Raw genomic sequence first — 14,381 nt, 5'->3', positions numbered from 1 at the left:
TATAACAGTGAGATTACAATTGTTACTGTATAATAACCATTGTGTTTGGTTGTGCACAGGAAATATGAAGAGGTCAATTAACTTCTTCCCAGGTAGGATGAGGGTGTCCTTCAGGAAGGGTCCATCGGGCCACCTGCGGCAGGACCCCTCAGATGAGGCCATGAAGATAAAAAAAAGTCCTCTGCTTCAAGACAGGTCCCCGCCCCAGAGTCACGATACAGTGAGGACGAACGCCCTTACTGAGGTCTTTCAGAGGGGCGGTGATTCCTGTTTAGGAAGGTAGAAGAGGAGGAGAGAGACGGGACCTTCAACCCCCAGGGACACAGTAAGGACAGCCTGCTGTCATTTCTGGACTACGCCAGGAGTTTCCAGGAAGTTGTGGACCTGAGGGACTACCTGTTCTCCCGGAAGCCTGCAACACCTGTGGCTTCAGAAGGCGACAATGTGGTCGGCTTTGGAGAAAGGGCCAAGGACACCTGGAAGCAGATCTGGGAGAGCAAGGCTGATGGTTACGCGGATTTCATCCTCAGAGTGAAGTGCATCCCGAACAGCAAGATGTTCAAACTGCAGCAGTACATCAGGAAGCAGCAGGCTGCTGAGTCCTGTGCAACACCAACTGCAACCTCAACTACATCAGCTGTCTCCGTGCCACCATCCTTCACTATAGGTTAGTGGAAAAATATGCAAATGCCGATTTATGTGAACATGTCATTTACCTGATGCATAATTAAGGTTATTGTTTAATCTCTCAGTGATGGAGGAAGACGAGGAGCTGGAGAGGGAGATGCTGAATTTATCCCCGTCCAAATTTGACACTGATCTAAGTAGGTGGATTCTAGTTTAATAAGAGAAACCTGTCCAAATAATTGTAATCACTTCTTAAAACTCTCACTGTACATGATAAAATTGCAATAACATCACATGTGCTTTCAGGGCCACCAGCAGCAGTACCCAGAGCCACAGCTGTGCCCCCATCTATAGGTTTCTTCATCAGTGTGGATGGAGGATTCGGTTTTCACCAGAATTCACCTGCCATCAACTAGTTTGTTGTTTTGGCCGTGTTCTGGCCTGTTCTGATGTGTGTGTGTTCTTTTGCTCTCGCGCTGCCCTAAGGAATTAACATGTCGACGATGACGGTAAGTAGTTTGGTTTTTGCATGCTTTCTATTTCGCTGTCATTCAAGGATTTGGCTTGTGAAAAAACAAGCCACATCTTTGAATGTCGAATTGTGTTTTTTGATATGTATAAGACATAAGCATGGATGTCGTTTCTGTGCTTTACCTGTTTTTAGAATGAAAAAAATCATTGTGTATTTCCATATCAAAAAATATTCATTCACAATTTCATCAAAATATTCAGTCCTTGCTAGCAAGTAGCTCCAGAGAAAACAGGTAAAGACAGATTGTGAAGCATAAACAAACTTCAGTGTGAGGAAAGTGACACAGATTGTCTTTACAGCACACAGCAAGAAGCCGACAGCTACTGCCGTCTCTGGACCTGCAGAGCTTCGTGGCAATACTGTCTCTTCAGTGAAAGGTTGTTATATTTCGAATTCTAGATTTGAACCAGTCGTAAATATAATGTTAATTGTACGATGTTTCGTTATATTTTCTTCTTTTAATCTCCCAGCCACAGCGAAGGCCCCGTTGCCAGTCCCTCCTCAGCTGCTTGCCATCGCGCCACAGCTCAGGGTCGAACATCAGGAGCCCAATGTGTTGGGACAAGGTATGACACTTTCACATGAGCACTGCTTTTATATTTCACAGTATAACTCACATAAATATCAGTTTAGTCTTGACAGATAAAAATCACATTTTCTATGTATTTTATAGTATTCAAGTGTTAAGTAATGAAATGTAAGTTTGTCTGATTCTGTTGCAACAATTTTTTATAGCGCACAGAAAACCAGTCTCCCGCCATTCTTTAGAGCCTGGGCTCATAGCTGCTCCATCTCCTCCTGAAGGTAAATGTTTGTTTATAAAATGCTCTGAGAAGGAACATCTTAAGCAAATGTCACCAACACTTAACTTTGCTGTTTGTATCTCACCATCCTAGATTCCTCATCACAGATTATTGCCCCTGTGGAAGCACATAGAAACATCATCCTTGATGAAGGTATGAATATCTGTCACAATGTGTAAACCATAGCAGTCACTGATATAGAGCTCTCCTTCCTTTTCTCTTACTCTGTATGTACTGTAACATTTTATTGTGTTTGTGTTTAACAGCTCTTCCATGTCCAGTGCCTCACAGCAGGCAGCCTGCAGCTTCTGTCCCAGCATACGATCAGGATGTTGCACAGTGGAACTGCTCCCGCCAACAGAAGTTATGGATGAAGACTGAAATGGAGGCATTGGGTCTGTGGCCAGGGTCACGTCCAGTACGTCACCCCATGAACATGCTGGCCCTGTGGCGTTACCCACCTCAGCCTGAGCTCATTGACTCCATCACAGAGCTGCCATCAGTCAAGTTCTTTCAGCTTCATCCTTTTTTCATTTGGAAGCCGGAGCACAAGCTCATGGAGAGGATGAAAAACAACTACATCCTGCCCTGCCTTCATGGTTGTCCCACCCCTCAAGTAGCTTCTTCAGGCGTTGGGAGGCCCAGAGTCATCATCGGCACCGGCGGTCAGTACTACATATTGGCCTCACGTCTCACGTGCAAGGCATGTAAGAGGTACTGGCATGCTGACAAGCCCCAGTGGTTGGAGAAGTTACCAAAGCGCTTCAGCAACATTGTGCCAGCTTTCCTGACGCACAAAAAGGCCATCTGCAAATCCGTGATGGACGAGCTGAGGCGCAGTGGCAAATCTCCAGAGGACATGGCCAAGCAGTTGACAGAGGTGCTACATCTGAAGTATGAGAGGGCTCATCTGGCCTACCTGCTAAGTGTCCAGAACATCAGGGATGCTGAGGCAGGGGTTTATGGCCAGAGCACCATCACTGGGCTTCTCAGACAGACAGACACTCCTGCTCCGTTTGGCAGCTACTCGGATGCTGATGGCTGGTGTGGAGTGTCTGTGTCTTCACACTATCTCGTCAACTGCCTGGGCCATGAGTACCAGAGGCAGAAGGAGTTCCTCACCCTGCTGCTCCAGGGGACCTTTGGACAGGCACTCAGGTCAGATCACACCCGCAAAGTAGCTAGGAAGGTTGTGCTTTCATCCGGCACAATGTCTTCCTACGCTATCATGAACGAGAACTGGATGATCCTGAGCTGGGTGATGCTGCAGTCCGAGTGCGACCGCTCACTCCAGCCTATGTATGAGGGCCTTGCTCAGCGCTACGCTGCAGCTGGAGTGAAGAAGGCCGGCTACCAGTGGGTGGACAGGTATAAAGAACAAACGCCACATCTAAACTGTACCAGATTTGTTATACATCACATAGTTTTTATATGGTCTTTGTGTCAGCTTTCTTATTTTATTTGCGCAGATTTTCATTCTGTAATCTGAGTCCATATAAATAACAAACAGTATTAATAGACAGTGAAACTATAGCAAATTGTGTTTTTTTGTGAACATTATTATCATTTATTATTATTAATTTTGTACAAGAAATGTCAGAAATGTTACAGCTCTAATGACATTTCTTTATAATGTTTAGGGACTGCTGAGCTGCCTTCAAGGTCCTGGATCCTGGGGCTCAGGACCACCTCCTGTGGGACTGCTGGAGGACCACAGAGGCCATTGTTACACAGGCCACTTCTGGAAACCTGGAAAACACCTGTGCCTCAAGGAGCAAGTTTAATCAGGACATAACTGTCAAATTAGACTTGTTCCACTGCATGCGGCGCTTTACCAGGGAGTGCGTCTCAGAACACCATCCTCTGTTCAGCTCCTTCTGCCAGTTCCTCTCTGCAGCTTTTGTTATTGTGGACCAGAGTGACCTACAGAATCTAAAGGACGCTTACACCTTCTGTGGGATCTCTCCTGCTAATCCCACCAAGCAGCACATCAGGGAACACTGCAGGACAAAGGTGCCACAGAGCAGGGAACTGCTGCAGAGAGTAGAAGATGTTCTCCATCACTTCTACCTGGCAAAGGATGCAAGTGATGTCCTCCTCTTTAAGGCGTCCATGTTGAAGGTGTGGAGGATTCAGCGCATCCACATCTTGAGAGGCTGCCTGAGCGACCCTGAGGTGGGTGAAGGAATCCTATACAGGTATGGTGGCACCTTGCAGCTCAATTACACCAAGGGCGAGGGTGCAGCTGTACCTGTCTGGATCCCTGTGAGAGGCACCTCTCAGCAGGAGGGCTTCCATTTTCATCAAGCCCAGTGGGTGACAGGCAACCGGGTGTCCTGCGAACTTTTCCAGTCCCAGGCCATGACTGGAGTGGTCCGCTGGAACTTTAGGAGACTGGTGGACTTGAAGCAGCCTGATGTGGAGCTGCCAGCTGTGTTTGACCCCTTGTTGATTTTTGAACTAAACAAATGCTCTTCAAAGGTCACAGGAAAGGTCAAATACCCAGCTCTGCAGATCTCACACAGTGACACAGGGGAGAGATTTGGACTGGAGTATGTGGAGCCAGGCTGCCGTCCAGTTCTTTTCAACTGGGACAAGGAGACACAGCCACAGTCCTCTTCCCAGGATGATGTTTGCCACTCCTCTGCTGCTGTCGTGGACACAGACACTCAGGTAATACAGATGAATCACCTTTTGTCGATTCCTGACTGACCAACAGCCTGAGTGACTAAATCACTACATTTGATGCTATATTTTAGGAGACCAGTGGAACTGCTCAGGTGGATCCCGTGCCGGTCCTGTCTTCCCAGGAGTGCTCTGAAGCCCAGTCCCAGCCACCCTTGACACCAGCATCTGCCGCCATGAAAGCTGAGACGCAGTCTTTCATGGACACAGGTCATTCAAATTACCCACATCCCACCCCTCATACAGAACTAACAGTTAAACACAGGCATGGACAGTTAGGATGCAGTTAATATCATGATGGTTATATTAATATATTGTCAATAAACAATAATAAGTGTAAGTAATAATGAATGTAAAATGTCTTTTCTTATATTTACCTATAAGAAAAACACGAGTAATTCAACAAATTGAACCTTTAATGTTTTCTTTCTTTTTATTTAACTCGTCACATATGTCACACAGAATTGTTGTTGCAACTGCAAAAGTAAAACTTTTAGTGATCACTGTGTTCGACAGAACTGTGCCAAACATATTACTGCAGTATAATAAAAGTCTTCTGAAATGTGTCAAAAAACATCATAATAAGCATATGCTTGATTTATTTTATTTTTTAGGCCTTCCAGGGGTAGCACCGCTGCCTGTAGCCTCCTCTCCTCGGGCCACCCGCACTGGACCCATCAAGGCAGGAGGCCTTGTCCAAGTCCTGGACCACAGCAGGTGGACGGCACCGATGACAGCTGCCATTGATGAACTTTTGATTAAGCATAATGGAGCTAAAGGTCTTCTGAAGAGGGTCGATGCAGATTATGCTGCAATGGTACACAGGGCTTGCACTGACCCCAACAGCCTCCTGCATCCCACCACCTGCCAACATATCTCCAGATATGTGAAGCATCTGGCAAAACTGAAAAACACCAGCTCCTCCCTCAATACGAGCCCAGAGAAGGTTGTGGAGACGCAGCAGCTTTGGCAGAGTTTGACCACAGGCAGCCAAACTGTGAGTGTGCCTGTCACAACCCTGCCTCCCGCAACAGTTAACCCTCCTCCCGTTGCAGTCTCCCAGGACGTGTCACTGAGCCGTGCCACAGTGGAGAGGATTGTGACAGACATTCTGGAAAAACAACAACAACAGCAACAACAACAGCAGCAGCAGCAGAAGGTGACCAGGAAGTGTTTAGCCTGTGGTCAGCCAAAGTCACGTTATCTTGCTGATGGCTCTTCAGTTCATTTTTTTTTTCAAACATCAGCAGTCAGATATTTCTACTGCTCCACAAAGGTCTTCAAGACCTATGCACATGAAGGCCTCACAAACAGTCGCATGTCATTTGAGGATTTTGCTGCAACTCCATTTTTTGAGCGGGAGCTAGAGGCTGCCAGAAAGAGGGGTGCCGAGTGGAAAAGGGTGGCAGAGGAGAGGGCTAAGAGGAAGTCTGTAGTAAAGCTGCCAACTGGTCGTCTTTGCAGGTTCTGCCACCAGCCACTAAAGCAGGGTCTCGGCAGCCCTCACACTCATACCTGCTTCCCCGGCGTGCCAGGGAAGTACATCTACTGTCCCTCCAGAGTCTTTTCCTTATACAAGGAGCAGGGCATGGTTAAGGAGATGACTTGGGGAGACTTTCAACAGTCCCAGTTCTTTGAGGCTGAAAGGGACAGATGGGCTGCAGAAAAGAGGAAGTGAGACAGTGTGGAGGAAGACACTATTTACTGTATATATTCTGTTTATCTGTTTGAGCCTGTTGGTTTTGATTGTGTTTGTTTAATTATTAAGAATTCTGTTATTGTTAGCCAAGAGGTGGTTGAATGTTAACATAGGCTTTAAATACATCTATTAAATATGTTGTTCTACGTTAAAAAAAAATGTCCCGATGTCCCAAGGGAATCATACTTTTCCATCTTTTTTTCAGTCACTGATCAATCGGTAATCAATAAGCAGTGGAATGATAAAAATGTGTCAGATTCTCTGTGTTTATAGAACCTGGATGGATGTGACAGTTGTAGACTTTTTTAAATAAGTGAAGATGTGAAGAAATGCTCCTCACACGCCTTCACACAACAGCCTGCAAAATGTACCAAAGTCATGAGTTCAATCCAGGTAACATCCATTGATTTGACCTTACCCCACTTCTTCCAGGCTGGAAGGGACAGGTGGGCTGCAGAAAGGAGTAAGTGAGACAGTGTGGAGAAAGACACCATTTACTGTATATCTGTTTGAAACTGTTGGTTTTGATTGTGTTTGTTTAATTCATTAAGAATTCTGTTTTGTTTTTTTTAATGTCATACTCTGTATATGCAGTCAACATATTTTCATGGTCATAGTGGGAAAATGCGTCTGTACTCGTGCGGCACAATGTTTTTCCTGATGTAGGAATCAGCTTTGCCACAGACCACACACAGATTCTCCTTCGCCGTGAGATAATAGTCCTGTTGGGAGTCGGGATGTCCCGACGGCTCAAACAGCAACCTCACGGCAAAACGATCTTCACTCTAGAGAACTCCTATTCCTTTATCTAGGTACCATTTGGCTTTCTTCTTGTCGCAGGTACACAGAGGCTGGTTATCTGGAGCATGGAGGAAACAGTTATCATAAAGAGGACTTTTCCTGGCAGATCTGAAGATATGTGTAAAAATATTTGTTTTCATCAGTTGTTTTAAATAAATATCTTGAAAACATAATTCTGTCTTTCTTTACATATTAGTGTCTGCAATAGTGATAGAAAATAAGTGATAAAGCTTGCCTATTCATGAGCTCAGGTGTAAACATCTCTAAAATAAACAGTTGTTATCCTTCAGAACTAGTATTACTAGTATTTGGAAATTAGTCTTACTTCCATAACTAATTAAATGGTGGCAGCTGTTTCTTTCTTAATTGTTTATTTTAACAATGGTATCAATAATAATTACCATGATATTTTTTGTATTATAGATATAACAACACCAATAATCATTGTAATAGTAATATTCATTACTATTATCATTCCTATTCTTGTTGTTGTTAAGTTTAATTCAACCTTGACCAGCAGCAGCATGTAAAAGGACCATTCTTTTAAGTCGCATGATTATCTGTCATTTAATATCAAGTGGCATTATAACCATCCTAAAGATTTATTGTTTCACCATGATTTATCCAAATATCTGTGATCAAATATCTCAATAAATGTTAGAATGGATCGGATGTGATAGTTTTTAGTTGTGCACACACGCTGTAGCAAAACAAATCCGAACCAAATATAAGTGTTTTTGTTCGGACGAGGCGGGATGCGAACCCGGGTCCGTGAAGGTGGTCCTTCTTCGTTGAATCGGTCCTCTACGCCTATCCGCGGCTGGCCTTCGCGTGTGAGGCGAACGTGATAACCACTACACTACGGAAACTTGCAGGTGCCCTTTCTTCGCAGGTGCACGCGTTCATGCACCTCCTTACTGAATGGCACGGTTTGCGGCACGACACATTCAAAAGCGATAAAAGAACTTGAAGTCTTCAGTACTGTAAATTCCAGAGCAATAGCAGAAGGAAAATCTATGAAAGTTTTGAGTCTTTTAGTGAAGATGCTAGTGCCCGTGTGTTGCCTTCCTTAGCATGTAGAACATATTAAGGACGCAGTGGCAGCATTGGGGGGTTTTTCCGTGTGTTTTGTCCAGTGTTTTGAGTCTTTGAGTGGAGACGCTAGTGTCCGTATGTTGCCTTCCTGTGGAGGATCTTTGCTGCTGGAGAGGTGTAAACGACTGTACTCTGAGAGTCGTCAACAGCAGCTCCGCACTAACGAGTCAGCCTCCTTATGGACAGGTTTCAGACAGATCCCCAACTACAAAGCTCAAGCTCACCAAGCCGCTAACGACTTGCTCCGGGCCAATGACCATGGTGAGTTCTACTGCTGTCCTCCTGTTCTGTCCTTTCGCTTCCTGGCCAACAGGACCTCAATTGGGAGCATAACATCAGCTGAACATTAGCAAAAATGCGTCACTGTCACCTCAGCCCTTGCCGGTAAATCTAACCACTACACCATGGAAACTTGCTGGCGCCCTTTTTTCACAGGTGCACGCGTTCATGCACCTCCTTACTGAATGGCAAGGTTTGCGGGACGACACATTCAAAAGCGATAAAAGAGCTTGAAGACTTCAGTACTGTAAATTCCAGAGTAATAGCAGAAGGAAAATCTATGAAAGTTTTGAGTCTTCGAGTGGAGATGCTAGTGCCCGTATCATGCCTTCCTTGGCATGTAGAACATATTAACCCATTTGTGCCCAGATTTTCGGAGTTGTAAGGCATATCATTTGATCAGTTGAGTCCCTCTGAATCATGTTATGTATTTATTTTTTTCCATTTTGTGCTTTGTACAAAATGGAAAATTGGCATTTTGCATTTTTATGCAACAATTGTTGCCAGTAGTCACACAGCTTGTCACTAGGTCAAATGTCACCTAATAATAATATAGAAATAATAATAATAATAATATAGTAATAACAAAATAATAATATAGGCATAATAAATAACAAAAAGATGGAGGGGGGGTGGGGGGGTGTAAAACAAAAAAAAAAAATGTAAAAGTGTACATGGATACCACTGGATATCATCATCCCAGGAAGGTAGCTAATGATCATGGTTCAACCCTTGGTTCCCCCTGTATAAAATTCAAAACAACAAACAATTTGAACTGGTTTCTTTATTCATAAATAACCTTTTTATCAGATATACATCTCAGCAGTGGCGTGCACAGACTTTTCGAAGGGCAGGGGTGAAAATACAGAACGTTCTTGCCACTGAAGAGGGCTTCCAAGAGGGTACCTTAGCGCGCATTTTTGCCACCCAAGGGGGCAGTTCATCATGTTTTAACCAGCCAAGGGGGCAGTTTAGTGTGTTTTGCCAAGCAAGAGGGCACTTTAGCACGCGTTTTGGCTCCCAAGAGGTCACTTTAGTCCTCGTTTTTGCTCCCAAGAGGGCACTTTAGCGCGCGTTTTTCAACAATTGGATCACGAGGGGGTGGTGACTGCCCCCCCCCATAACAACAAAAGGTTTGAACACAGGCCTTGAATACCTGTGAATTTATTTAGCTATGAAGAGTATTCTAAGAGGACTAAAATGAGCCGTTGTACATCATTCTACAATTTGAAATAAGTTAATTATGAGCAATCCTGCAGACAGTGTTTTCCTTTAGTTAACGACAAGCTATGTGCCCACTGGCAACTTTTGTTGCCACTCACAGAAATAAACCCATGAACAAAAAAATATTCAACCCAGGTACAATTTTTTGGGGGAAGGTTACTCTAGAGACTTGAATGATTAAATAATTATACATATGTTTGGGGGGAAAATCATAAGAAATGTATGCAAATTGCCTCTTTCCAGGAGGATTTGCATCAACCACGTCTTCAGCCAGAAGTAGCAGGAAGCAGATGATGTCATGTGATAGGAAGCACTTGGAAAATATGTTTTATAAATCAAAACTTTTGTCTAAGTTGTCTACTAGCATATAAGTGGAAAACGTTGCACAAGTACCTTTAAGATTTGTTATTGTGAGTAGAAAATGACAGTGATACACTTCGACAACAATTGTTGCCAGTGGCAGGTGTGTTGCGTGTTGCAGCAGCACCTCTTGCTGCAACACGTAGCAATATAAAAGCAACAGAAAGTGGAGTGGAGCAGGTGCATTCAGGTACGCCTCAGCCAATGGGAGATAAGAGTTTAGGTTTGAGTCAACCTTGCAACCAGGTGAGGTTTACTGGACCACAGGAAGGGGACAGAGATGTCAAGACACAGGTTAGAGGGGCTGATCTTATCAGAAGTATGGGCAACCTCTACATCACTATCCTCCACTCTGCTTCCATACCAGATCAACAGGAGGGCCCAACAGAGGAACAACACCTGGAGGAGTCCTGCCATAACCAGGATAGTCAACAGCACAGGCAGGCAATGTCTGTAAATAAGGACACCTGATGAGCATGAGCTCTCAATGAGCTGAAATAGCAGGTTTTTTTTTGCTATTGCTTCTTAATAAAACTGATGTGACGAAAGATTGTGGGATAAGTCACGAAAAAAAAATAGTTGTTTTTTTTTTTGTCTGTAATGTGAAAACACAGAACTTATACTGTAAATATAAATCATAGTGAGAAAGTATGAAAAGAACTAAACATTACAAAACAAAGTCCATAAATAACAAAAAACAAATGCAAAAAGAACATATACAGAAAAGTTACAGTATATACTGGCTTGTTTATAGGACCCAAAAGTGGACACTAAGACAGGAAGATGAGAAAGAAATGTATTTTACATTAGTTTCCTGAAGAGGTCGAGGAGAGACAAAGCTAGCGGAATTGCAAACACAAGAAATGAGAATCTTAGATAGTAGCACTAACTGATAGCCCATGTACCACAGCAAGGAGACAAAACAATTGGGCCGCAAGTATAGAGAGTAGTTGAACCGGCACTGATGATCAGATGTGCTGCAGGTGTGTGAGAGTGAGAAGCCCCAGCCAGCAGGAAGGCCACGCCCAGCCTTTGCAGAGCACCCTGAGAACAGAAAAGCATATAAGCACACGAAACAGCCCCACAAAAAGTCCTAATCGTGACACTTATGACATCTACAAAGAAATGGAAGAATAAGAAATGACATCATGAAATTAAAAATCAGTTATGCAAGGGGAGTGGGGGGTATTAATACTAAGTAAATCTCTAAAAGGGATGAGGGAGGGGACAAGAATAAAATGACTACAAATCATTTTGGTCCGCACCCAAGCGCGATTGATGTGTTCACACCTTCACAAATGAACTGCACCAAGAGGGTAAATGCTCCAGGGTTCGATTCAACCGAACTAAACAAGGCAGGTGTGAAAACGCCCTTAGTTACAGCTGTAAGGGGAGTACCACAAGTTGTGCTGTGTAGTTGTAAAACTAATAGGTCACCTAAAGGCAGGAACACACTGGCCCAACTGTTGGACGTCTGAAACGTTTGGAGAGACTCAGACGAGGTCAGGAACAAATATGTTTGGTGTGTTCAGCTCTGTCGGAAGCTTTCGGGGCCGCGCGGACGTTGTCGGCTCCGATTGAGCATGAGCCATTGGATTCTCTGATTGGTTGTGTGCCAGCTGAATGGCCGTTCTGATAGGCGTTATGCTAGCAAATCACCGCGGTGTGTGGGAGGGGCGGAATACTGTGTGCGCTTTGTTTTTCTATGCACTTCGTTCCGTCATTCCCTGTTTTCATGTTTTGCGGTATTGGCTCGAGAGTAGTTGTTATGTCCATTCAGGACGAATTAATCTGTGTTCGTTTGGTAATGCCTCGCTGCATGTTTAGTATGCAGCTGTCTTTGTATGAAATAGTTAAGTTACGTTTTGATCGAAAGTAAAGAGAGTTGCTTGCATAAGCCTCTCGTTTACAACTCACAACACAAGCGCCACCCGCTTATTGCATCTCGCGCAAGTGCAGAACGTACACATTACTGTGGAGTAGGCAGCACGTTGAAGCGGTGTGTTCAACGCCGCTTTTCTGCCTAACGGATCAGACAAGAGGCAACGGAGTGGTCGGCGAGTGGTCGGATAAGACAGTTGGATGTCTGGGCGGTGTGTGGGGGCCTTAAGATGCGCACCTCATGGGATAAAGAGAGGCGGATGTGGATCATAATTCTAGGCTCATCTTGGGTTTCCTGCCAAAGCATTACACATTTAGGATCCAAGAGGGTGAATAGTTTAATCCATTCAGCCGAAGCTAAACTGATCTTAATGATGTTGGGTACTCACTGCCCTTCTCTCTACCTCTATGCCGTCTTTATGCCAAAAGTTCCGCTGGTGTCCCAGAATTATCAAAACTTAAATGTCAGTTTCCAAAATTAGCTGGCTCATTGCCACTCAATTAATTAAGAACATTCATGCTCCTCAAAGAACAAAATGCCTCGCCCCAAAGGCACTTAGAATAGAAATCATCAATGTGGTGTTTGTTTTGTTGCAGCCTCCAGGGAAACTATTGGGGCTTTACACTGTTTGTTTTTAAATTTACATTGAAAGCCTCAACAGAGCACTGTTCAGTATTCTCTTTTTACAACAGTGCTAAATCTATCTGAGTGAAAACATTGCAGCTAAAGCAGTGGAGGGTGTAAATAGAGCCTGTCCTCAGACAAAACACCACTTATGTTAAAAAATCTAGCAGGTAATTACGACCCATGTTGACATTGATAGTGAGGCAGTGACCTCTAGTGGCTGTAGTAGTTATCAAAGCTGTAGAGGAGGAAGTGAGGAGATGCTGTATTAGGAATGACAAGGCCACAATGGGAGGGGTCTAAGGCAATCTAAGTAACACTGACTTATATTATTCTGTTTTACCCAGGAAGAGGAAGACCATTATTCAATCAGCCATTTGCCTTGGAAATATTGTGTAAATAGTGAAAATTAAGACTAAAAGGCTAATGATGAATGATAAATCCCCCCTTTCCAAATGTCTCAGTGTGCTTCATGGCTTTTCTATGAGGTTTGTTTTCACTGAATGTAAACACCTTTGTAAATTGGTTTAATTAGCTGTTAACTACCTTATGCTGGCATTGTAGCATTAGATTGTGTACAGTAAATGCACTGAGTGCAATCTTTTGAATATAGACTGTGTAAATGAGAAATGTATAGCCAATCAGAGCAAATATAGTTATACTTAAAAAGAAACAGCTGGGGTGACTTCTCCATGAAAGAGAGACACACACAGACTGAGTGGAAAGTATCAAGATGGGCCATCAGTGAGCCTAAGCGTTACTTAAGAAGTATTCTAATTAGGGCACCAGATATAATCTTAATTATATCGAATGTATAAAACATACCTCAGGGTTTTCTGCCTCAATAGGCGTACACACCACAAAAAGTCAAACGAAAAGGTTTACATCTCTGGACTGGTTAAGGAAAGCTGGGAGGAAGGGCCAAACCCAAGTAAAACTGAAGTCCAGTACATCCTGGACCTTATAGCAGAACTCCACACACTAGGGCAGCTATCACTGGAGAGTTTCCTTAAGGCCCAGGAGTCAACAGCGCCTGTACAGCAGAGGAACGAGATTAAGATAGTTTGCACCAGGAGATAAAGTGCTTGTATTACTCCCATCAGAGGAGGCTCGTCCATAGAGGCAGAGGAGGTTGGTCCTCCTCTATTTTTGAGAGGCAAGAGGAAGATCAATTTTTTTTTTCTAAGAAAGTAACTGGTTGAAATAAATCATTACCAAATCTCAGTATCATTTATAAAATATCATATATATTATATCATAAAAAAAAGTTTCTTCTTTGGAAGAAAATCCACTTAAAATAGTTCAACCGTGACAGCTGCAGACGGAGGAGACAGAGCAGTCTGTGAGAGGAGCAGGGAGCAGGAAGGTGGGGGCTAGAGGAGGACGGAGGGCTTCTGTCCTCCGTGGGAGGGATCTCCTTCCATTCACTCAATGCATTTAGGATTTTTTCATGCTGATCTATGATTGGCTAAGACACGTAAAATGATGCACTAAGGGAGGACGTCCTCCCTTACCAATCAGCAACCAGAATACAAGATTGACAGCAGGTTGGTCCAATAACAGTTCCCAAACTTCATTCTCACATTTATACAACCGTAAACAAAAAATACTTCTATGTATTTTACAGCTTTCACTGCCAGCCATGCTCGGACAAGAAATATGGAGTTTTCAGCAATATTGGAATCGGTTTCAAAGGAAATATAAGCAAATTGCTGAAAGAAAAAAAACTGTTCGGAGAAATCAGAGAGAAGCAGTCAGAAAGATAATTCA

At 43.7% G+C, this 14,381-nt stretch overlaps 2 protein-coding genes across 2 annotated transcripts; both read left to right on the top strand.

Annotated features, from left to right (window-relative positions):
* Positions 1–1,278: 1,278 nt before the first annotated feature.
* Positions 1,279–3,692, top strand: LOC115573794 (uncharacterized). The gene is made up of 6 exons (XM_030404764.1): positions 1,279–1,536; positions 1,630–1,725; positions 1,895–1,963; positions 2,056–2,115; positions 2,229–3,330; positions 3,603–3,692. Exons 5-6 carry the CDS (start codon positions 2,333–2,335, stop codon positions 3,610–3,612), a joined length of 1,008 nt encoding a protein of 335 aa, XP_030260624.1. The 5' UTR covers positions 1,279–1,536; positions 1,630–1,725; positions 1,895–1,963; positions 2,056–2,115; positions 2,229–2,332; the 3' UTR covers positions 3,613–3,692.
* A 62-nt stretch (positions 3,693–3,754) lies between these two features.
* Positions 3,755–7,262, top strand: LOC115573793 (uncharacterized). Its single transcript, XM_030404763.1, has 3 exons — positions 3,755–4,635; positions 4,722–4,857; positions 5,262–7,262. Exons 1-3 carry the CDS (start codon positions 3,784–3,786, stop codon positions 6,323–6,325), a joined length of 2,052 nt encoding a protein of 683 aa, XP_030260623.1. The 5' UTR covers positions 3,755–3,783; the 3' UTR covers positions 6,326–7,262.
* The last annotated feature ends 7,119 nt before the right edge of the window (positions 7,263–14,381 follow it).

The sequence above is a fragment of the Sparus aurata genome, chromosome 22, assembly GCF_900880675.1.
Source record: "Sparus aurata chromosome 22, fSpaAur1.1, whole genome shotgun sequence".
Classification (NCBI taxonomy): Eukaryota; Metazoa; Chordata; class Actinopteri; order Spariformes; family Sparidae; genus Sparus; species Sparus aurata.
This window is presented reverse-complemented; position numbering and strand designations above follow the sequence as displayed.

Excerpts from the sequence above, each read along its gene's own strand:
- LOC115573794 (XM_030404764.1), top strand. The coding sequence starts at position 2,333 with ATGAAGACTGAAATGGAGGCATTGGGTCTGTGGCCAGGGTCACGTCCA.
- LOC115573793 (XM_030404763.1), top strand. The coding sequence starts at position 3,784 with ATGCGGCGCTTTACCAGGGAGTGCGTCTCAGAACACCATCCTCTGTTC. Across the intron at positions 4,636-4,721 it reads TCGTGGACACAGACACTCAG|GAGACCAGTGGAACTGCTCA; the intron begins GTAATACAGATG and ends GCTATATTTTAG. Across the intron at positions 4,858-5,261 it reads GCAGTCTTTCATGGACACAG|GCCTTCCAGGGGTAGCACCG; the intron begins GTCATTCAAATT and ends TTTATTTTTTAG.